Source organism: Triplophysa dalaica, chromosome 5 (genome assembly GCF_015846415.1).
Source record: "Triplophysa dalaica isolate WHDGS20190420 chromosome 5, ASM1584641v1, whole genome shotgun sequence".
Taxonomy (NCBI): Eukaryota; Metazoa; Chordata; class Actinopteri; order Cypriniformes; family Nemacheilidae; genus Triplophysa; species Triplophysa dalaica.
In genome coordinates, this window is record NC_079546.1 from 8,693,042 (window position 1) to 8,713,967 (window position 20,926).

The 20,926-nt window shown below is 38.0% G+C and overlaps 1 protein-coding gene across 2 annotated transcripts in view; it reads right to left on the reverse strand.

The window, feature by feature from the left end:
- Positions 1 to 1,481: 1,481 nt before the first annotated feature.
- The window catches only part of rap1b (RAP1B, member of RAS oncogene family), a 39,804-nt gene continuing 20,359 nt past the window's right edge, over positions 1,482 to 20,926 (reverse strand). For both annotated transcript variants that reach the window (XM_056747605.1, XM_056747604.1), the window contains exons 2-8: positions 15,520 to 15,599; positions 9,726 to 9,794; positions 8,102 to 8,158; positions 6,081 to 6,221; positions 4,420 to 4,563; positions 2,407 to 2,522; positions 1,482 to 2,211 (exon numbers count right to left, since the gene is read on the reverse strand). In XM_056747605.1, the coding sequence (XP_056603583.1) occupies positions 2,436 to 2,522; positions 4,420 to 4,563; positions 6,081 to 6,221; positions 8,102 to 8,158; positions 9,726 to 9,794; positions 15,520 to 15,576 (555 nt within the window). In that variant the 5' untranslated portion in view covers positions 15,577 to 15,599 and the 3' untranslated portion in view covers positions 1,482 to 2,211; positions 2,407 to 2,435. The remainder of the gene's footprint in view (positions 2,212 to 2,406; positions 2,523 to 4,419; positions 4,564 to 6,080; positions 6,222 to 8,101; positions 8,159 to 9,725; positions 9,795 to 15,519; positions 15,600 to 20,926) is intronic.

The following is a 20,926-nucleotide window of genomic DNA, read 5'->3' on the forward strand; positions in this document are numbered from 1 at the left end:
CTCAGTGGTTCGAGCATGGCTCTAGCAACGCCAAGGTCATGGGTTTGATTCCAGGGATTGCGCGTACTCTGATACAAATGTATAATATAATGCAATGTATGTCGCTTTGGATAAAAGCGTCTGGTAAATGTAAAATGTAGTGAAACACACTTCCAGATTACAAAATTGGTCTATTTTCTAATCGACCCTTCTCAGATATTAATAACTAATGCAAATGTGTCATAGTACAGAGTAAGTTAAACTTTTGCTTTTTTATTTGACCGACAGAAAATGCTGAAACAATCTACACAAAACATTCAAGTGGCAAAAACTGGCTTCATGAGCCCTTGCATGGCAATCCAATTTATTAAACTACATATGCTCGGTTATACAAAATTGCACCACTTTAGTTAAGGCTTTTAAGTTGACATTTGGCCACATCCACCCTTCCCTCCCTCCCTCGAATCCCCATCCCACCCATCAGAAGCATATGATGTTGCATTTGAAATACTGTGCCTCTTCCTCAGGTCCACATGTCAAGGAGTATTACATTTATTTCCTTTCTAAGCTCAAAAAGCAACAAGGCATTTGAGTGTAGTAATCCGAACACACAATTTATGTTTACCTGTGTCCACTGCAGCTTGGACACTCTGCGTTCTTCACTTTACCTAGTGCAAATCCTCAAAGCATTCATAAAGAATTCATTGTGAACATACTGCATGCTGGACCCTGCCAAGAGCTGTTTGATGTTTAAAGAGACAGTACAAGTACGTTTCCAGGCGAGCGAATACTTGCCGAGTACTAGCGCACAACTGCTTTACAGATCACGTTCGGTCCTTTTATGAATCCCCTCTAGGACTGCACTCCATGTGCGATGTAAATTTTCTTAAAATCAATTTTTCCCATTTTTTCCTTAACACAAAGTTTCCACATCCCAACATTCAGTTAACCCCGACAGATACAAAGACAAAACACAGGCCAAATTATTACAAAGTTGAAACAGTCACTAACAGACATCTTCAGTCTTGACTCGCAGGTTCCAATATTTGGTTTTCATATCCTCAGTTTAAACCAGATGCATCAGCAAGCAGGGAGGGGGGGGACTGCGTTCAAACTTGTGACATCACTGAAGTTCATTTGTTCTTTTTCCATTTTTATCTTGTAATAAACCCCCAAGTTTTTTTAAATATATACCACCTGCAGTTATATTTTGATCAGGAACATTATCATGAAGAGGGATTTGAATATTTACTAGAAGACCACCCAAAAAAAGACCTTTGGATAGATGCACACTATGAGACTCACCGGTGAAGCCTAAACCTAAATTGTCAAAACCCATTTTTATAATACCCCCTTTCTTAAAAAAAGCCTGCTGTACAAACTCGAAAAAGAAAACGAAGAAACCTTGGATGGCCTATGAGATGGAAATGATATTTGATGGAGGAAGAAAGAGACGAGGAAAGGTCTTAACACGTATTCGAAGGCAACATCTGAGGACAATATGATAGTAACAGAAAAATTATATTTTTGAACTTTTTACATATACAACAATGTATCCACAGGTTGTTTTTCCTAAGGTAAAACTCAAACAGTATCAATAGCTGTTGCGAATATAACATCTCCATAGAGCAAAAAATCTAGTAATTTTATAAAAGAGAAAAGGCAGGGGAGAAAATGTTTAGAATAAAAGCAAAAGTTACAAAAAAAATCAACAAAATTATGCAAAGAAATCAAAGAGTGATAGTTAGCTGTAAGAATGGTTTATATAGAGCTCTTTGGACTTCCTCTCCTTTCTGGCTAAAATAGTGGTGCTTATAAATATCATTGTAATTGCCATGGCAACGTGCACAGCCTTGTTAGACATTCCCTCCTCACATTTACAACGGCGGCTGTTTCCGTTAGCAATAACACTGCGTGTAGGCTCTGTATGTTTTAAAATTCTTTTGTCTAGCACTTTATTCATTTACTCGTTTAAATCGTTTAACTCAGTTGCACACAGTTAGAATATATATTTATATAATTATATGTAAAAATCTCTTGCGTGCGGCATTGGAAAGTGATGACTGTTATCGATGTGCAAAAAACTGACATAGCACTGTAGCCTTGAATCCGTTTGTTTGTTGGTTGGTTGGTTTGTTAAAGGGGGATCACCACACAGGAAAGTCCATTCGATGTTAGGTTTTAGTAACGTCGGAATGCTGGCACTGCTGTGGACACAGCAGCAAATCAGACCTACAAAAAGAAAATATGAATTAAGACACAGCTTTCCCTAAACCCCCCTAAGAAGTATTTTATCCTATTTTAAGTACTGGTTAATAGTTTTCTACACAAACACTTTAGATCAGTTTTGTATATATGTCATTCTAAAGCTTTGGAAAGAGGAATAAGGGATCATTTCTGATCAGCAAATGACAGTTAAGCTCCTACCTGGCTCAGAGCAAAAGAACAGCTGTTTATTAGAGCAGCTGGCAGGTGGACTTTTTGCGTGGCTTTCCAGGTGGTGGAGTTTTCCTGTTGATTTGCCGGACCAGGTCATAGAAGATCTGCAGAGGAAAAAAGATTTCAGAGTAGAACACAGGTACATTTTCGTCTGCACAAATTAAAATGAAAGATGTAAACTGGAAAAACTTTTGTAATGCAAACCACAGGTATTTGATATTTAATGACTAGTTATGAGAAGGGATTTGGACCAATGAGATTTCAGAGTGGGTGTGCCATCCCGCACAGCACATTTATATCATTGTCATCCCCCAAATTTGATGGACATCCAAACTTGCAAACAAAAAAAATGCGTCAACTCGACTCATGAATTGGCTATGGCCGAGTACAACTGTTTCAGACGGAAACATATGCAGCACAGTGGAATCACTCATTTTGGAGGTGTGGACGCTTTACACCACAGATGTTCAGCTCCCAATGAGGAAAATATCATCAATCAGTTCCATTAAACATCTAAAGCCTTAACAGCTGTACATGTCGCAAACAACCCAATAATATTATTATTATGTGCTTTGTGCTTTATAAGATCTCAAAAATTATCCACCAAAACAGAACATTTCAGTGAAAAATGAAAAATTTGGGATCGAACCCATGACCTTGGCGTTGCTAGCTCAAGCTCTAACCAATGTATAGATGATAATCCTACTCGCAAGCAAGACAGACAGCATATACAAGGTTAATATATGTAATGTACCCCTGTTAAATCACATTTATGAAAAAAGGTCCTATTTGTTTTTATTTTATTATAAAGTTGATCTTTAATGCTTAAAAAAAAAATCTATAAAACACTTTTTTGGTAAACGTTGAAAAGGGTTCACAAATACCCAAATACCACTCAAGGGATAAAGACCTAAAAAGGCTCTACAGAATTAAGAGAAGCTCAATGAAAGTTCAGAACAGCGGTCAAACAATATTGACTTTTTTAATGGACTGTTCCGATTTTTGAAAGCATCTCATAATTGTAAGCTGAACACAAACAGCTCTTGCCATAAACGATTATCCTCAAAAGAAAAAGTACATGCAAGCGCTGTGCATTTCACTGGTAACATCACACGTTAAAGGTAGCAAGGAAGTCTCTGAATTAACGCTGTTCAAGGACTCCTAGATTAGTTTTTTGGAGTTTCACTGTCAAAGTCATAGAAAAATTAAGCATTCACTTTGACTGCGGTCAAGTACAGCTACAGTTCTCCATTATCTTATTAAAAGAGCTCTAGGAGAAGATCCATTAAACCTGTATCTTAGTTTCACTTAGGAGACAGCGGAGTCCGTCACTGGACTTTATTGACGCTGCGGTTCTCCGCTTTGACACAATAAACAAATAATCCTGAAACAAAGCTAAAGCTTGTGAAAAAAACTTTGTATCTCAAATCGTCACCCATTGCCCTGCCGTTATCCCCGTATTGTGTAAATCAATCGACGACGGAACAGCAATTTCAGCTTGTGAGGACAACCAAGCAACCGTAGTCATGCTACAAACCAGACTTTCTAACTCACTGAATTCAAAGCGGCTCTATGTCATATAGTCAGGGTTCATGGCATGGAGTCATGCTGCTCACAATAGGACGCTCTGTGTCCGAACACCGCAGCTGACTGGCTTTCTCGCTAATGTGTGACTACGCATTGGTGGAGGGATATCACTAGCTGACAACGGCACTGGTTTGAGATCCCAGCACAGAAGAGCAACTCCATAGTGACGCCACAACAGACATGTTTAAGACAAAAGAGGCGTGACGTGATTTGAAAAGGTTGAGGAAATATCATAACCGTACACAGCTTCAGTAGCTACTTACAAGATGTTAGTAATGAATTTCAAGGAGCCTTGCTGGATGGTCTGGTCAAATCAAATATAATGTGTTCCCTTTGCAAAGTATTATGGGTTTCAGGGTTGGACGGGGTAGTTTTGATAAGGTCTATAAGGTTCGTATCTCCATTTACGCTCACCTCGTTGACGTTAATCTTGGACTTTGCAGAAGACTCCAGGAAAGCGCAGCTGTTCCACTGGCGGGCCAGATTCTGGCCTTGTTCTTTCCCGACCACCCTCTCGTCTTCCAGATCGCACTTATTACCCACCAGGATCATCGGCACCTGGAACACAAAGGTTCTCATTTTAATCTCAGATCGGATTGGCAAAAAGAGCATCATTTTTCCATTAAAAATAAACGAGGATGTTTCCAACAATAAAAATTTAAGAAATAAAAAAGCTCCTAAAAGGAATTTACATCAACAGGTCTGATTAAAGACGTAAATTAAAGTAAAACTGTCATCTTTTATTTAGTCTCATATTTTTGCAAACCAGCATGATGCTTGCAAGCTCAAGTCCCCATTGTAACTGCATGAAACCGAACAACCAGTACACGGTTTCAAAAATGAAAATTACAGTAATTAAACAAATAAATCACCTTTTTATGTTCGACAGGAGAAAGTCACAGAGGGTTGGAACTACATGAAAGTGAGTGAATTAAATTTTTGGGTACGCTATTCCTTTAAGGATACCTCAAAGGTTTTAATTATATGGTTTAGGAACTATTGAAGTAAAAAGGTGAAATAAAATCTCAAATTAAAAACTGAAATTTTAAATGTACCAGAAAAATTAAGGAAAAATTATACAGGTTCAGCAGAGACAACATAAACATTATGAGGCCAAATTTAACTTCCGGTAGACCTCCACAAACCAGAACTATGCCTTAAACTAGTAAATTTAAGTCACTTTTTTAAAAAAGCCTTAAAAAACATTACTTATTTGTGTCTTAAGACATAAACATGGGCACTGACAATTTTTTAGCATATGTCGGTGTGAGTTATTGCCCGTTTAGTCAGCTCAAAGATTCTTTTTAGTCTGGGACTAATCTTGAGCCTTGTTTTTGAAACCGGGCCAACAACTGTTAAGTAGTTTTAACTTAATTCAATACAAGTGATATACAATAAAACATTAATTCAAATGAATATCATATAACAATTAACATTTAATTTATATTTATAAGCAAACACAGACCGGAGGTTAACTTCAGTCCAGCACATGTGTCAGATAAAATGGTCTATAAAAAAAGTTGAATAGATTACTAAAGAAAAATGAAACTCTTTATTCTTGAGTGGCCACAGGTTGCAAGCAACAAATATTGACAAAAGAAAAAAAGAGAATTATGAACCACACTGAGGCTTTACACAATTCCTCTGTTCTTTCGAAAGCACACCCACTTTCAGCTCTCGACAGATACCATCAGAAGTGAAACTACATGATGCTGCATTTACATTCTAGGCAGACACAAAGTGATGAGGAAGCGAATAACCCATACATAATAAAGCAGCTAGCAACAAATAACAAACGGGCAACAAGATAAGATCAGTGGAACAGCAAAACCGACTGCATGTCACCTGACTGTCACTGTGCATCATCGTACTGTATTAACTGTAGTCTCACGACTTAAATCAACACGGATTAACTCCTTCACAAGCAGAAAGGTCACCCGTATTGACACCAGCACCTGTGAGGGCTCAGGGTGTGAAGTTGCTGTTTAGAGATGCTGGTGCGACCATTAAATAAAAGCGTAAGAGGAAAGCAACAGGTAGACCTGCAGAAAGAAGATGAAAAAAGAGCAGCTTACGTCATCCGTGTCTTTGACCCTCAGTATCTGTTCTCTCAGGTCCTGCAGGTCATTGAAGGTGGACTGTGCTGTTATGGAGTATACTAGTGCAAAGCCCTGGCCGTTCTTCATGTACAGGTCCCTCATGGCTGTGAATTGTTCCTGAGTGGAGAAGAAACATGTCAGACCAAAATATCCTCATATCGACATCTAATGCTGTATTCAGACAGGCAGCAAAAATCCACATTTTGGCATATGCGACTTAGATTGGTTTAGTTTTCGAGACTGGAAGGCAAATACAAAACCGAGAAAATGAAACCAGATGCAAATCACATAAATGGAGGTCTGAAATAGGATTGAAATCTCATTTTTGGAAATGCTTTCAGCCCAAACAGTCAGTGGGGGGGGGGGTTTATTTATCTCTAAATGTACTTGACATACAAAAACGGCATCATTTTTTGCTCACATGTGGCACTCACTATGCTATTATGGAGTTCTTGTACACATGAATTTATAAATGCAGTCTATAGTGTGCAAAATGTCATCATGGGAAACCTTTAAGTTTCTGTTGTCACCACAATGACAGTTGCTGTATCGCATCCCTGGTGGTGTTTGCTGACCAATAATATAGATATACAAGATATGACTCATATATATTTAAAGTATTCACGCACAGTGTAAATAAAGTATTTTTTTCAGTCTGTGGTTTTCTATGAGCGTTTCGCTCAGACACACATCCTCTATGCTCTGAGGTCAGTTCCTGTCGTCTATGACCTAAAGCCAATTTGACCCAAAGGTGTGAAGGCAATGAGGACAGAAACTTTCAGTTTCCTGGGTCAGTGGGACAAATGTTCTCAGAGGTGCTGAAGAAGACAGGGAACTAAAAATAATTGTCAAAGGAAACTTCTTTTACTGTATGGGTGAGGAGAAGCCATCGAAGAAAAATAATGATCTCGCTCGACGATGTCACACTTATTAAATGTGCTAGTGAGTGGGCATGGACGGAGGACTTGTTGAGAAAAAAATCCATGAATGCGACACACATTCAGACACGCTCGAATCAAAGCTTTGTATGAAATAGTACAATTTTATAATGGTAAAAAATGATACAGTTTTACAAATGTTAAGTAGAGACCCAACATAAATTAGTATTAAAATGATCAGAAAAAGTAAACATTGCAATGTATTAATATAAACCTAATAGTCAAAGATATTAGCAGTCATTTATTGTGTTATTGCGTCATTCCCTTTATAGTGTGTTTGGTTTTATAACATCAAATTCGTTCTCAACAGCCAATACTAAAACAAAACCGTGTTTATAAAGGGCGTGTAATAAAACCTGTTCCTGTTGGCTTGATATCAACATCGAAAGTTAAGGAAAGAGTTTTCACCTCCTCTTTAGTTGATAAGGTTATTTATTTTTCTATACTTACTAGCCATTGTTATACGTTCAGTAGCATATTCTTATTTGTCTTTCCAAGCTGTCCATAAGATTATTAAAACATACGTGTGAAGTTTTTTAAGGTCAGATTAAGCATCAATTCAGAATTTATCTTCATTTTAATGAACTCATGAAACTGGGTCGGCTTAAACCAAATCACCAAATAAAGTCAAGAGTGTGAGCTAAGAGCTATAAGACCATGACGTACCCTTCACTTTTATTTTTTCATTTCTTGAATAATTATGCAGCATTAGAGCCAAGCGACGGGTACAGTTTACATACAGTAGCTAGAGAACATTCGCCCATTTGTCAGCTACTTTGGTTCGGTTTCATTTGACCGTGTCTCGTGGACATCCACATACCATCTGTCACCACGACTCAGAGTTGTAACACAGAGGGATTGCGGAAGTGTAGTACGTCCTTATCCTCTAAGGGGTCAAAATGGCTTTTTAACCTCAAGCACTTGCACAGCTATTTGTTATTTTTAAGCAGACGCCCGGTTCAGGGAAAGTGTAACATGACTGGATCCATGAAATTCTTGGTGGGCAGGGCTTCCAGTGTGCAATACTAAACAGACATCAAGTGGTTTTTGCAGCCTTACCGTTCCGGCGGTATCCAGAATTTCCAACATACATTGCTGTCCGTCCACTTCCACTTGCTGCAAAGAAAGAGAAACAGACCGTCAATATAAAACTTAGGTTCTGTTGTCAATTGCATCATGTAAAACACAGCTTTAATGAAGTACTGTAAGTGCATGTGGTGTTTATGAACACACTCATTACAGTCACCTTCCACTGTGCTCTCTATGGTACATTACAGCACTGCTAACTTCCTGCTGTCTTTAATTGAGGTCCCGGCACACTTCCTGTGTGAATCGCTATTTTAAAGTACGGCAGCAAGAGTGAAATTGCACAAAAATGACAGTTTGAGATTTTCCTTTGTGACATCATTTAGACATTTAAACCACTAGCAACCTGTCCAGATATGATCGTTTCCTGTTCTGGTGTGTCATATGACCTTAAACGATACTGATGGTTTTCTCAGAACAAATTTCACACTTATTTGCAGATGACACTTGATATTTATCATCGAAGCAATTCATTTTATACACTAAGACAATGGAGGGCAACATGGAAGCACTTCATTTTCACCTACATGAGTGATATAATGCTGTCTGTCAACACCGATAAACACCACCTACAAGAAGTGCCCATGAGACCCCAGCAAAACCAACAGTGAGGACGGGAAGCGCTGGTTATGGACTTCCTTTCAGTGTTTAAATGAAGATTCATTTTTAGCCCCAGTTTTTGTCTCAGGTCCTTGGACAAAGGCAAATAAAATATAAACATCATCGAACGCAGCGTTCCTAGCACAGGGTCGATCAAACATCCTACAAACCCACATACGCTCTGTTTCTGTGACATGCGTGTGGGGCTGCGCGTATCAGATGTACACATCATACAGACGGTGCGACTGAATTGATTTGAATGATTATTTGAGGCCTAAAGGGTATTTGATGATATTTGAATGTCATTTATATCAGTCTTTTTTACTTTTATCGCACGTAGCAACTTTGCAGTAGAATAGAGTACAGCTTAGCTGTGACACAGATGTAAAGCTAATGTTGTACATTAACTGTACTTGCGTCTAAGGATAAAAGGAATCACTTTACAAAACATGCCATTAAAGAATATTTCTTAAACATATAGTCTCTGAAAACCAAACATCAGTGTTTACTTAAATAGCCTATTATTAGATTGATGTTTAATCATGTTGCCTTTGCTTTATAGCTTACGAAATTAAATAATTCTGTTTACATTGCTTATTTAATTTAAGTCTTATATTTAATTTATACACTTTTTATGTATTATTAGTTATTATATTATTATATGTCGTAGTTAGTATTTTTCATTGTGTGTGATTTTATATATTATTGTTGTTGTTTTTTGCCGTTTAAAAAAGCCTCCCGTGGACAGGTGTTGAAAATTAGCATGTATGGTAAACCACTCGAATAAAGCATAGGGTTTGTCCAATGTAATTTTGATGTCCATGTCACATAAAACAAACAAACAATATCTAATGATTTTTTCTTAAAATAATTTAAATGTAATCGACTGACTTGATATGCAAGTGCCATGTACTTAAAAATTTGAACAAACAAGATTGTGAATGTCTTAATATGTTAATGCAGAAAGTGTGCTTTGATGATGCAAAACTGGACTTGCCTTTCTGTATGAGTCTTCTATTGTGGGGTCGTACTTTTCCACAAAGATTCCTTGGACAAACTGAACAGTCTGGAGACAGAAAAGGAAGGCAGAAGAGAGAGGGGGGTAGAAACAAAGAGAGATGTCCATTAAATGTTTACGATACTCAAACAGGAGCATGTTTACATTGTACACAATGACTTTCACTTTCAGTGGTTGATGGGGAATTCCATTATAAGGACCTTTAAAGGATTCCCATGTGCTACTGACAAGAAGTCTATGCAAAAAGCTACAAATTTATGCATACAGGAAAAAAACGGAAACTATGAAACGCAAGTATAACTATAAATAAAGTAATTTGACAATTTCTTTTTTTCAGATTTTTCACGTGTAATGTCCCAAAAACTGTAATTTCTTGTACACGTGTTTTTTGTATTTCACAGTTTTTACTTTATTTCAAAAATATGTAATTTTATGGGTGAAAAAAAAATGACATTTTTACTGTATATCTCTGGCGCCCAGCTGTCGGAAAATCTCTGTGTTTCTTTACATCATTTTTTACATAATTTTCCACAGTCTATTCTTGAAACAAAAAAATTGACAGTGGTAATAAATGGTAGTTAACTTTTGTATAAACCTATAAATACCCCCACCAAAAGTTTTATTTCATGTCACAATTTTTACATCATTTCTTTATTAGTACACAAACAATAAGCAAATCAATAAGTACATATTACGGTCATTGTACATGAACTTTAAAAGTTAAGAATACTATGCATCAGCATTACTCATGTTAATAAAAGTACATTTTAATGTTTGATTTTAAGGACAGTTGTGACTTTTGTTTCTATATACAAAATTAAAACGGTCAAACATCACTTCTAAATCTTTTGAGGTACTTGAGAAACACTGAAGTAGGTGCTTACACCAAACTGCAAAGGACAAAGGAAAGCCACAGAACCGGCACTTCACATAAAGAGAACAGGTGTGAACCTGCTCTCGCTGCTCAAAGGCATTGCGATGTTGCTTGGAAACCAGTTACCTGGCAATAAAACAGGACTTTATATATATATATATATATATATATATATATATATATATATAGAAAGATTTATAGGTGACAAACGATATGTTGCAGGTATATAACAGGGGGTTGGAGAATGAGCCTCCAGAAACAAGGAACGGAATTAAGGCAGGTCAACTCGGCTATGACCTCACAGGAAGCTCCGTGGTTGCGAATACAAATCATGAGATGCAGCCCACAGGTGCATGGGCTCTTCAGCATCTGAGGTGACCTTTGATCATTCGCTTTGATTCTCACTCCACCCACAATAGACCTTAGCCTAGATTCATTAATGAGAGCTTTGTTTGGACGAAAACACGCCATTAAGATGCTGATCACCTGTGGATGGAGGACAATCAACTGGGACAATAAAAGGATAAAAAGAAAGAAAAATTAGGGAGAGGGACGTGATGTCAATCACGGGGTATGAGCGAATGAGTTCGTTTGTTGCCATACACGGGAGGCGTCGTCATGGTGAACTAGAGGTAATTTGTTTACCTAGAAGCAAGAGCGACGCTAAACAAACATAGGCATAGATGAGTGAAGAAATAATGATCTGTGCTTGTGGGCTACCAATAATGAGAACCAAGTGTGACCTGCTTCTCAAATCTGATTTTATTTAAGTAAATCAAAAAAGCATAGCATATCTGGACCATAAAGACTCCTTGTGAGGCCTAGTTGTAAATATATGCGCGTATAAAATGTGTGTAGTTTATAGACATCGGCAACATGCTTATAAAAATTTGTCAAGTGGAAAATGGCTTAATAAATTAATATGAAGTCTAAAAATAGAAACAAGAATCAATGCTATGTCTCCGTAGTAAGAATAAAGTGTGTTTGTGTGTAATATGGTCTCTGATGCTTCCTCGGCTTTAAATGATGACATACAGCCACAGCTGAATGCTGGGCTGCTATTTCACCCGGTTAAATCTTAAACATCGATCAAGCGTAGTACCGTTTCATGTCAGCAAATAATCACGGTGTCTGTAAATCATGCTAGTCGTGTTGGCGAATGCTTAACTAAACATCATCTCTAACAGACAAACATGGTCTAGTTATACTATAGCAGGTGATTAATATATTATGATTTCCATAAGCTTCTTTCTTCTGAATCGACTGAGCATTTGCAGTAAGTCTAAACAACATAGGTTATTATGTGCCTGTGTTTTAAAGTCGTAGGGCATGCAGAGGATGCTGCTGTACGCTGCAGATCACCTGCAGGGAGATGTGCGTGTTTGCGTTGGTGGGGTTCGGACATCATGTCAGTAAGGCTGACTAGTAACCCCGGGGAGGTGCTGTGTGCTGATGTAGCAGAGCTTAACTGATGTGCCTGAGACAGACCACACCATGTGCATCATTGCCAGTGTGTGTGTGTGTGTGTGTGTGTGTGTGTGTGTGTGTCAGCTGGCACATATGGTATGAAGTTTAGCCTCTCTTGCTTTTATCCTGCAGCTTTGTTCCTTAGGGTGTTGGTGTACATTAGAGAGGCACTAGTGTAACCATCCAGCTTCGCGAACACACACAGATGCACTTTCTGGCTCTGTTTCTTACAGTAACTCAGCACTACAACCTGCTGTGCACACACACACACACACAGCTTAAAATATTCCCTATATGGGAAGAAAGATGTGAAAAGAAGGAATCTAAATTCAAAGGAGGCCACTGGTTACAAATAGCAGTGTGTGCGTGTGTGTGTACATTCCTGTCATTGCTCTCTTCTCAGAAATTAGATCAAATCCCTGATTTCAGCACACTGATATCCCATCAGCCACTTTGACCAAAAGATGACTTGAACACCAAAAGGTCATTACTGTTTTAAAAGAAGTTCATGTTCTCTTTTAAAAAGATTTTAAAAGATTGGATTTACTGTTGCATTACTGGGATTTTTTTTTTTTCCGTAACCCTTTAGAACAAGGTAATGCATTAGCTAACATTAACTAAAAATAAACCATATTTCTAAGTCTTGTTTATGTTTTTTTAATGTTATTAATATAATTAATACAAATGTTCACAGTTCGTTCATATTAATCCATTCTGCGTTAACTAATTGTACATTAACACATGCAAACATTTAAACTGTAATTGTATAAAACACTACACTTTGAAATTGTTAAAATTAACAAAGACACATACTGTAGAAATGATGTGCTAATATTAACTAACATTAAAAATATCTCCCATTATCGTAGTGTTATCATTTTGCCTTTGAGACTTCGTGTGGTCCTACGATCTTGTAGACCAAGCCTTATAACAAGACAGTTCACCCAAAAATGAAGCCTCCTGTAGAGGCTATCAAAGGCTTTAAAGGAGCAAAAGCACATTAGTATCTTCTATCTCACTCAGGCGTGCAGAAGTCAGCTCTATGCCACCGCCATCTCATTGGATATCGGTCCTGCTCGCAGGCAGATGGGATCTCTGTGTAAGCTCGGCAGTCCATCATCCCATCACAAGCGCTGAGCCTGTTGCTCCTGTAAAAACTCCCCCAGACTACTTCAACTCTCAGACGTGTGTGGTTCAAATTAACGTTTGTGAATGGTCCTGTCATTTTTTCTTGTTGTCGAGTAGTAAACAGTGCAGTTAGAGACACTAAATCACATCCAGTCAGCTATATACAGGGAGCACATAATGACTAACCCCAGAACCAGACCACAGAAATCAAAGTCCATCACTCAAAGTGGACACGACAGACATCATCTTCCACCTCAGTGGCTCGTGGTCTAGGTAACACCACCGGGCTATAAACATCATCCTTATAGCCGTCTTTTAAGCCACAAACACGTGACCTGACCACACTGTGTTTTTTTCCTATTGGCTTAAATTACTAAACTGCGAGTGTTATTTCAACATCATTTATAAGAAAAAAAATATAAGAATTTCAGACTATGCCCACAATTACAAATGAAGATACACCAAACTAAAGAGACACCGTTACCATTGGCAACCACAGCAAGGCATGTAGGCTAGCATTATAATGAATGTTAGCTTGAAATTCAGCTATTGTTGGTTAAAATTGTCATGTTGTGCCTTAAAAGGGCAGTAGGTATGATTTCTAAAGAAAAAAAGCTAAAAACAAAGTGATCTGAATAGATTTGCGACTATTTATGAGTAGTCCTTTCCTTCCCATAACCCAGATTTAAATATTGTAATGACTCATCTGTAAAGTTCAATAAAGGGATAAAACCAATCACTTGAAAGCAGAACGTAAGAAAATCATTTGTAAAATAATTCCACGACACAAAGCAACTTAAAGTTGCAATCTGTAACTTTCGCCTCTGTCGCCATCTCTGTTTGAAACATAAAACTGCAGTTATGTTAAAGTCAAATGACATCAAACAGACATTGTTTATTGTCTTAGTGTTGCGAATCAGCATAAGGTCCGGACACAAGACATTTCTGCTTTTAAAAAGTTACAGGTAGCATTTTAATAAAAGTGGGTGGTCACGCAGTCTACACGGTCCCCTTGCAAGACACCAGGTTGACTCCATATTTTAATGAACTGATTTTACAGACCCCTCTCTCATCTCTCCCTCTCTGCGTGAAACAGGAGAGAGGCTTAAAGTGAATGCGTTTACAACACGATTAACTCTGCGTGGGCATTTCAACCAGACCCATACATAGTGCTCCAATTAGAGCTAATGGACAATAAAAGTCTATATGCTTTACTCTGAAAGAGTTCAGTGCCGGGAGAAAAGTGGATGGAGGCGGATGGTTCTCACACCCCATGGCACACATACAGCCAATGGGCTTGTTGTCGGGCTCTGAAGAGAGGGTCGGGCCATTGTGGCCACTCTCCAATGGGGGAGCCATTTGAGTTCACTGGGGTGGAACAAACTAGGTCAAAGTGTTGTCGGCTGAACGTTTGGCATTACTAGCGCGCTAACAAGGCAAGGATTCTAAAGGAGGGCAACTTGCTAACACGAACACGAGTGACTAATGACATCAAATAGTTCATGGGGAAACTACGCATTACTGTTCTGCTTATCGACTTGATGGTAAATGTGGAATTCTGTGCCTCTGCGTTTTAGCATTTCATGCTAATGTTCACGGTTTACAATGCAAAAAGTTTATAGAGCACTGTGCTTTGGTGTTTCGACCCACTGAATGTTACAAAACCGAAAACTATTTGTGGTTTTGCGATGCAATACGATATACTGACTGAATGGCAAATGGCAACTTACCAAGGCGCAGATGAGCTTTGCAGCCATTCTGCTGTATCTGTGACTCAGCTATGTTATGTCTGAGCGGCTCAGAAAGGGCAGGACTAACAGACCAAAGGCCAGTTTAGTTCTCAGAACCTTTACCGACCTGCTCGAGGACATTGCTTCTCAAGGGACGTGTTTGACTCCTGAATGGCTGGAAAGCTCAGCCGTTTTAGATAGGGAAAACCAGCTATGCCACGATTAAATGATGCATGTGTGTTTATCCCCCGTATGGAATTTGATATATAGAGAATGTAGATGTCATAAGCACATGGTGAATATGGAAGTGTCCAAAAAACACAAAGCCAACAAAAGATGCTTGAATTTGAGCCAACACAAAAAAATGACGTCACTAGATTTCCAAAAAGGGAAGCAACATGTGCAAGACACAACCATGATGCTATTGCATTGCTATGGGTGTTCGGAGTGTTTATAATCTTGATCCAGACGAGTTTACAAAGCAATAATAATAACATAATTTTTGTTTGTGTAGATAAAGGAAAGAAATCAAGACAACGTGGGTTGTGGGGATGATAACCATTGAGTTACTTACCAGCGCAGACTTGCCGACACCTCCTGATCCAAGGACTACTAACTTGTATTCACGCATTGTGCAGTGTGTCCGTTAACTACCTGCGGAAAGGGAGAAAGACTGTTAGTCTAATTATTTTCTCAATGACATGTACAATCACATACAGTAACAAAGACACAAAGGGTATTTAGAAAGTTCGAAAGAAGGCTAGTAGCATGAAATTGCTTTAAAGGTTTTTCATCTACATTCCAATCAGAAGTCTCATTATTATACATAATTAGATCATTTTATAAAGTTTCTTTTGACATCGCAATTTTGCATCTTCCCCCACATTCACAGCTAAATGGTCACGCTTTCGCATGTCATGCTCTATACACCTCAAAAGGACTGTCAATCAACAGAAACAAAGCTGTATGGCCCATGAAGGTGTTTGGTTGAGGTAACGTGGCATAAACTCGCACTTATTTCCTTTTTTGCATAAAAAGCGTAGAGGAAATCACTGTGGTTGACACAGATCACAGATAAATGTGACACGCACACACGGACAGATGTGAAATGCTCCACACCCTGTCTCTTGGGGTCTTCAGTCTCACTCTCTCTCTATCTTCGGCTGCCTCATGCAACTCTTACTAATGAAATCATTCACAGACAATGTTACCGACTTCACAAGTACACAAATGCAGATTTACAAACACTTCACAAGCATTTAAGCCAAAAACAACTAATGGGATACTTCACCCAAAAAATGTACTCACATTCCAGTCGTTTCAAATCTGTATAAATTTCTTTCTGTTTAACACGGAGAAAGATATTTGGAAGAATGCTTATAAACATACAGATTTTGCCCCCCATTGACTACCATAGTAGGAAAAAATACAATGGTAGTCAAAAGTGCCCCAGAACGGTTTTCTGTCCTACAAATACATTCTTTAAAATGCCTTTGAAAATGATAAAGTATATTTTCCTACTATGGGAGTCAATGGGAGTCAAGATCTGTATTCTTCCAAATATCTTTCTCCGTGTTCATCAGAACAATGATTTGGAACAACTATAAGGTGAATAAATAAAGACAGAACTTTCATTTTTGGGTGAAGTATCCCTTTAAGTGGTCAAGAATGGGGTCATTCAAAACAAAACCCATCCTCGAGTTTACCTACCGTACTGTATATTTACTTACGAGTCCATAACTACACTCTAAAAAATGCTGGGTTATTTGTTTAACCCAACAGCTGGGTTGAGCCTGTTGGGTCATTTTGTTGGGTTATTTTCTTAGTGTTGGGTCATTTTTTGAGTAACCCAAACGCTGGGTTACCAGTCTGGTCCAATTGAGTGACAGTTGAGAGAGTAAACCCCTCCCACTCCTCTACGCATCAGACAAACTTTACCTTCGCGGGCATTTTGATCCACTTCATCTCGGAAAGCTGTTATTCGGAGAATAAAAGGTATGTTTTACGAGTTTTTAATGTATAAAACTATTACTGTAAAAAAAATGCAAGAGTATGCAAAATTCGGCTGTTCGCATTAGGTTTGAAAGTAACGTTACAATCTAGCTTCGTTAGCTTTGTATAGCTAGTCTGTAACGTTATGCCCACGTTGTTCTAATTTACAGCTTTTTAATCATTTAAACTTCCTTTTTGGTGAACATTTCCTCTGAAATGTGTGACTTGTGTGAGGAATTTAGTTCAGTAACTTACGCAACTTGATATTAGTTTAAGGTCGACAAGAGAGCGTCGTGTCAAAAGCAAACATCCAGCTCATTTTTTTTATAAATACCACTAATGTTCAGTGACGGAACTTAGTTTTAATAGTCTTTTAGACGAAAATGTTGTTGTTAAGAACTCAAATACGTGATTTATATATAAACATAACGCCTCTTTGAGATTTTGTTAAGACGCTGCCGGAGGTGTGAGCTTCAGGCTGTCAGCGGTCGTGTCTCCGTGGAGAGCAGCTCTATCTCGGCCATTGCTTCGGGAATAGCCGCTGGCTCTTATAAAGTTAGTGGTTAACAATGCGATATAGTTAATTTTGGGTATATGAGACGAACAATTGTTGCTCTTTTTAGACTTATACTTATTCCCGAGTGTGTCGAATTAGTGAAGGGTTGTTTTAACGTTTATAATATATTTTTTTTAAGACTGTATTTCGCTTTCTGTACTAGATCCCACTCTTCTTTTTTCCCCCACTGACAGGTTGCAGAATAACAGCTAATATTAATGGATCATTCTATTCAAGAGAAAGTCAACTGGAACGTGGATGTTTTCAAAACAGGCTTAAAGGTAAACATTATTTAGGTAAAATGTTAATGTACTTCTTTATATGTTTATTATAATCCATTGTGCTCTGGGTAGGCCAGTTTCCTTACATTCTTCTCTTGTCTCTTTTCTTGTCTCTTTATAGATGAACAAATTGATAAAGAAACCCTCCTGCTGGACATCCACTTCCAAAAGTGCACACCACACTGTTGTCTACAACTCCTAGGAAAAGAATCCTCTTTAGTAAGACTGCTCCGTGGATATTTTAGGTTAAGCAGTGCTGAAACCGAAAGAACTAACCCTATTTAAAATGTTTTGTGAGTTTATATGAAGAGGAAAGTTACGGTGTCCCTTTTTCACATCCATAACGCTTGTTTATTTCTTTTTTTATAGAAAACTTGTGCATAGACTTATATTTTATCATATAAATGCGGTTCTATCAACAAGGGTTTAGTAAAATACTTTTTATAGTGTTTTGAAGTGTTAAGTTGTCTAACTATTTACATTTACTTGTGCCACTTTAATAACCTTGTTAAATGTATATGTTAAAATCTAAACTAATGTAATTTATTGAAGTTAATTTTCTTTAAATATGTATAAACATACATTTCATCAAAGTGTTTTATATGCCATTTTATTGTTCATTGAGCATAACATATTGCATGTTTTTATGAATTCCTTTTGTCTTGCATTTTGATCCTTAATAAAACTATTGATTCTTACTGATGCTCGAGTATTTCTCTGTGATTTTGTTATTATTATTTTTAAACATTTCGGGTTTGTTTTAAACCATCAATGTAATTTTTAAGCAAAAGTTGATTTAAATAAAACAACCCAGCATGTTGGGTCAAAGATTTAACCCAACTGGCTGGGTTAAAATAACCCAACGCTGGGTTTGTCCATATTTGACCCAATGTTGGGTTACCAAAATAACCCAAATTGGGTTGTTTTAACCCAGCCTTTTTTTAGAGTGTATGCAATAAATGCAAACATCTGTTTCCCACTTTTCCCACCTTCCACCCGAGCCTGAAACCTCAGAGAGAAATGAGCTTCACAGTGGAAGGCAAGACGCTTGTATTAGATCCACCACGCTGGGTTTTAGTAGGCATGACGGGCTGAAGTCTGGAGCCAGAATGACTCCGAGACTGCGCTCAGATAGAGGCGATTACCACTTACTCGCTTCTAATGCAATACACACAAGAGGCTCCGACACAGGCAACTTCTGCGTTCCATCAAAGCAAGAGATCAGCGGCAAGAGAGAAATCCGGTGCCGGAGAACAAATCCACTGCTGTCATCTAGCGCTTTGCTTTCCATTTACATTGGCAAAGAGAAGCGGGAGAATCAGGGAAAGAGCAGGAGGGAGAGAGAGGAATCGTACGGAAACAAAGCGATATAAGATGTAATATGATTGGAAAACATTCGGCATATGTGTGGATGTTGCGTCTGATGGAAAATGCCTCTGCCTCACAAGAAGACCACGTTTTTCCAAATATCAGAGTTTTCCATAGCATCTTTACATATGGTGCATAAATCAATAACAAAATATTTTTTATTCTGAATGTGTGAAAATGTTCCTAGTACAAGGGCTGTATATACATTTTTAAATTTTATTAGCTGTGCTGAACTATAAATTCTCAAAAAAAAACCGGTCTTCATTTGCACATGATTTGCAAGGAACAATCTGATCAGAAATAGCACATAGACGACAAGCGTAATTAAATGATCTGGTTAGAGATTTCTGACCTTTATTCGCTGCAGGGACTTTGTTAATAATAATCGGAGCTCGAATCATAAAGTTTAACACACTGCTCAGGAACTGTGATGTTGTATCATGATGCAGCAAACAAATACTGTAGGCCGTTCAGGGCTGTGGTTTATGTTGCAAGCACTGTGAGAGATTGAGGTTGGTAGTCAAGCAGTTTTCAATGGTCATTTTTTACACAAGAGTGTGGTACACATGACAGGGTGGATTATGACAGGAAATCATACGTGGTTTGCTCATCCCATCCCCTTTGACACACCACGCCTCTTCAGGGCTATAAAGTCAAGCAGTAACAAGTTTGTCTCAAAATATCTCGGAGCGGTTCAGCACAGTACATGTTGATTTGTAAGCATGTAACTTATGCCCTTATATCCTAATCTCCGTTTGAAACGTTTCAGGTTACTTGGGTTGAAGTCAAATAACATCAAACTGATATTTCCTATCAAATCAGGGTGAGATTAGTTTTGATCATTGTCTTGTTATGCACTTACTCAACTGATTTGTGTTTATTTTTAACCAAAAAGTTATCTATTGCAAGGATAACAAGATAACTTAAAACCCACATTTCATTTAAGGGTCTACTATTAATTTGCAAAATTAGAACAAGAATCATACATGTATGTGTGGGTGTGGGAAACTCAAAGCTGCATGTAAATGAGTTTTTGTATGTGGTTTGAAAGCCTAGTTCTATCTGTGAAAGGAAGTATGTTTACACCCAAGCGAACTATGCTCAGCATGACCACAAACAAACTCTTTACTTCAGGATACCTGCTTCCCTTATAGCCTTGAAAAGCACATACAAGCCAATATTACCATCAGTAAAAGGCAAACCGAAGAGCACTGGACAAGGAAAAATGATGAAAATATGTCAAGGCCATGGCTTACAACAGGTTATTGCTGGCAAAAGAAAGCTCATTTTCTAACTGAATGATTGCATTTCTCAATTTTAGTCATGTGCTCCTTCAAGCTGGTGGTACTTAACAGATGAAGTGATATCATAAGTAGATGCTCTCAAAGTTTTCAAAAGACTCCGTGAAGCCACTTATCATCTGGTCACCTGCCATCACAGAGTCGAACCTGCACAATATTTTAAGCACGTGTCCTATAAAACGAAGAAAGAGTTGTGCTCTCTTTGTCAACTCTTCCAACTGAGTGTATATTAGAAGTCAACCAAAATATGGATTGTATAGAACTATCGATTAATCCATAGTAGCGTTTATCTTTAGCACTTGTGCTGATAGCAGCTTCAATTTTCACTCCCTCGGGTCATCCTGAAAGAAGGTCAACAGGGTGAGAAGGTCTCGACAGCATGACAATAAAAGATCATTCGGTGGCGAGTGGTAACAGGATTCTGCATGCAGGGAAAATGCTTAAACACTGTGTTGAGCCTTTCAAGCCATTGAACAAGCACAA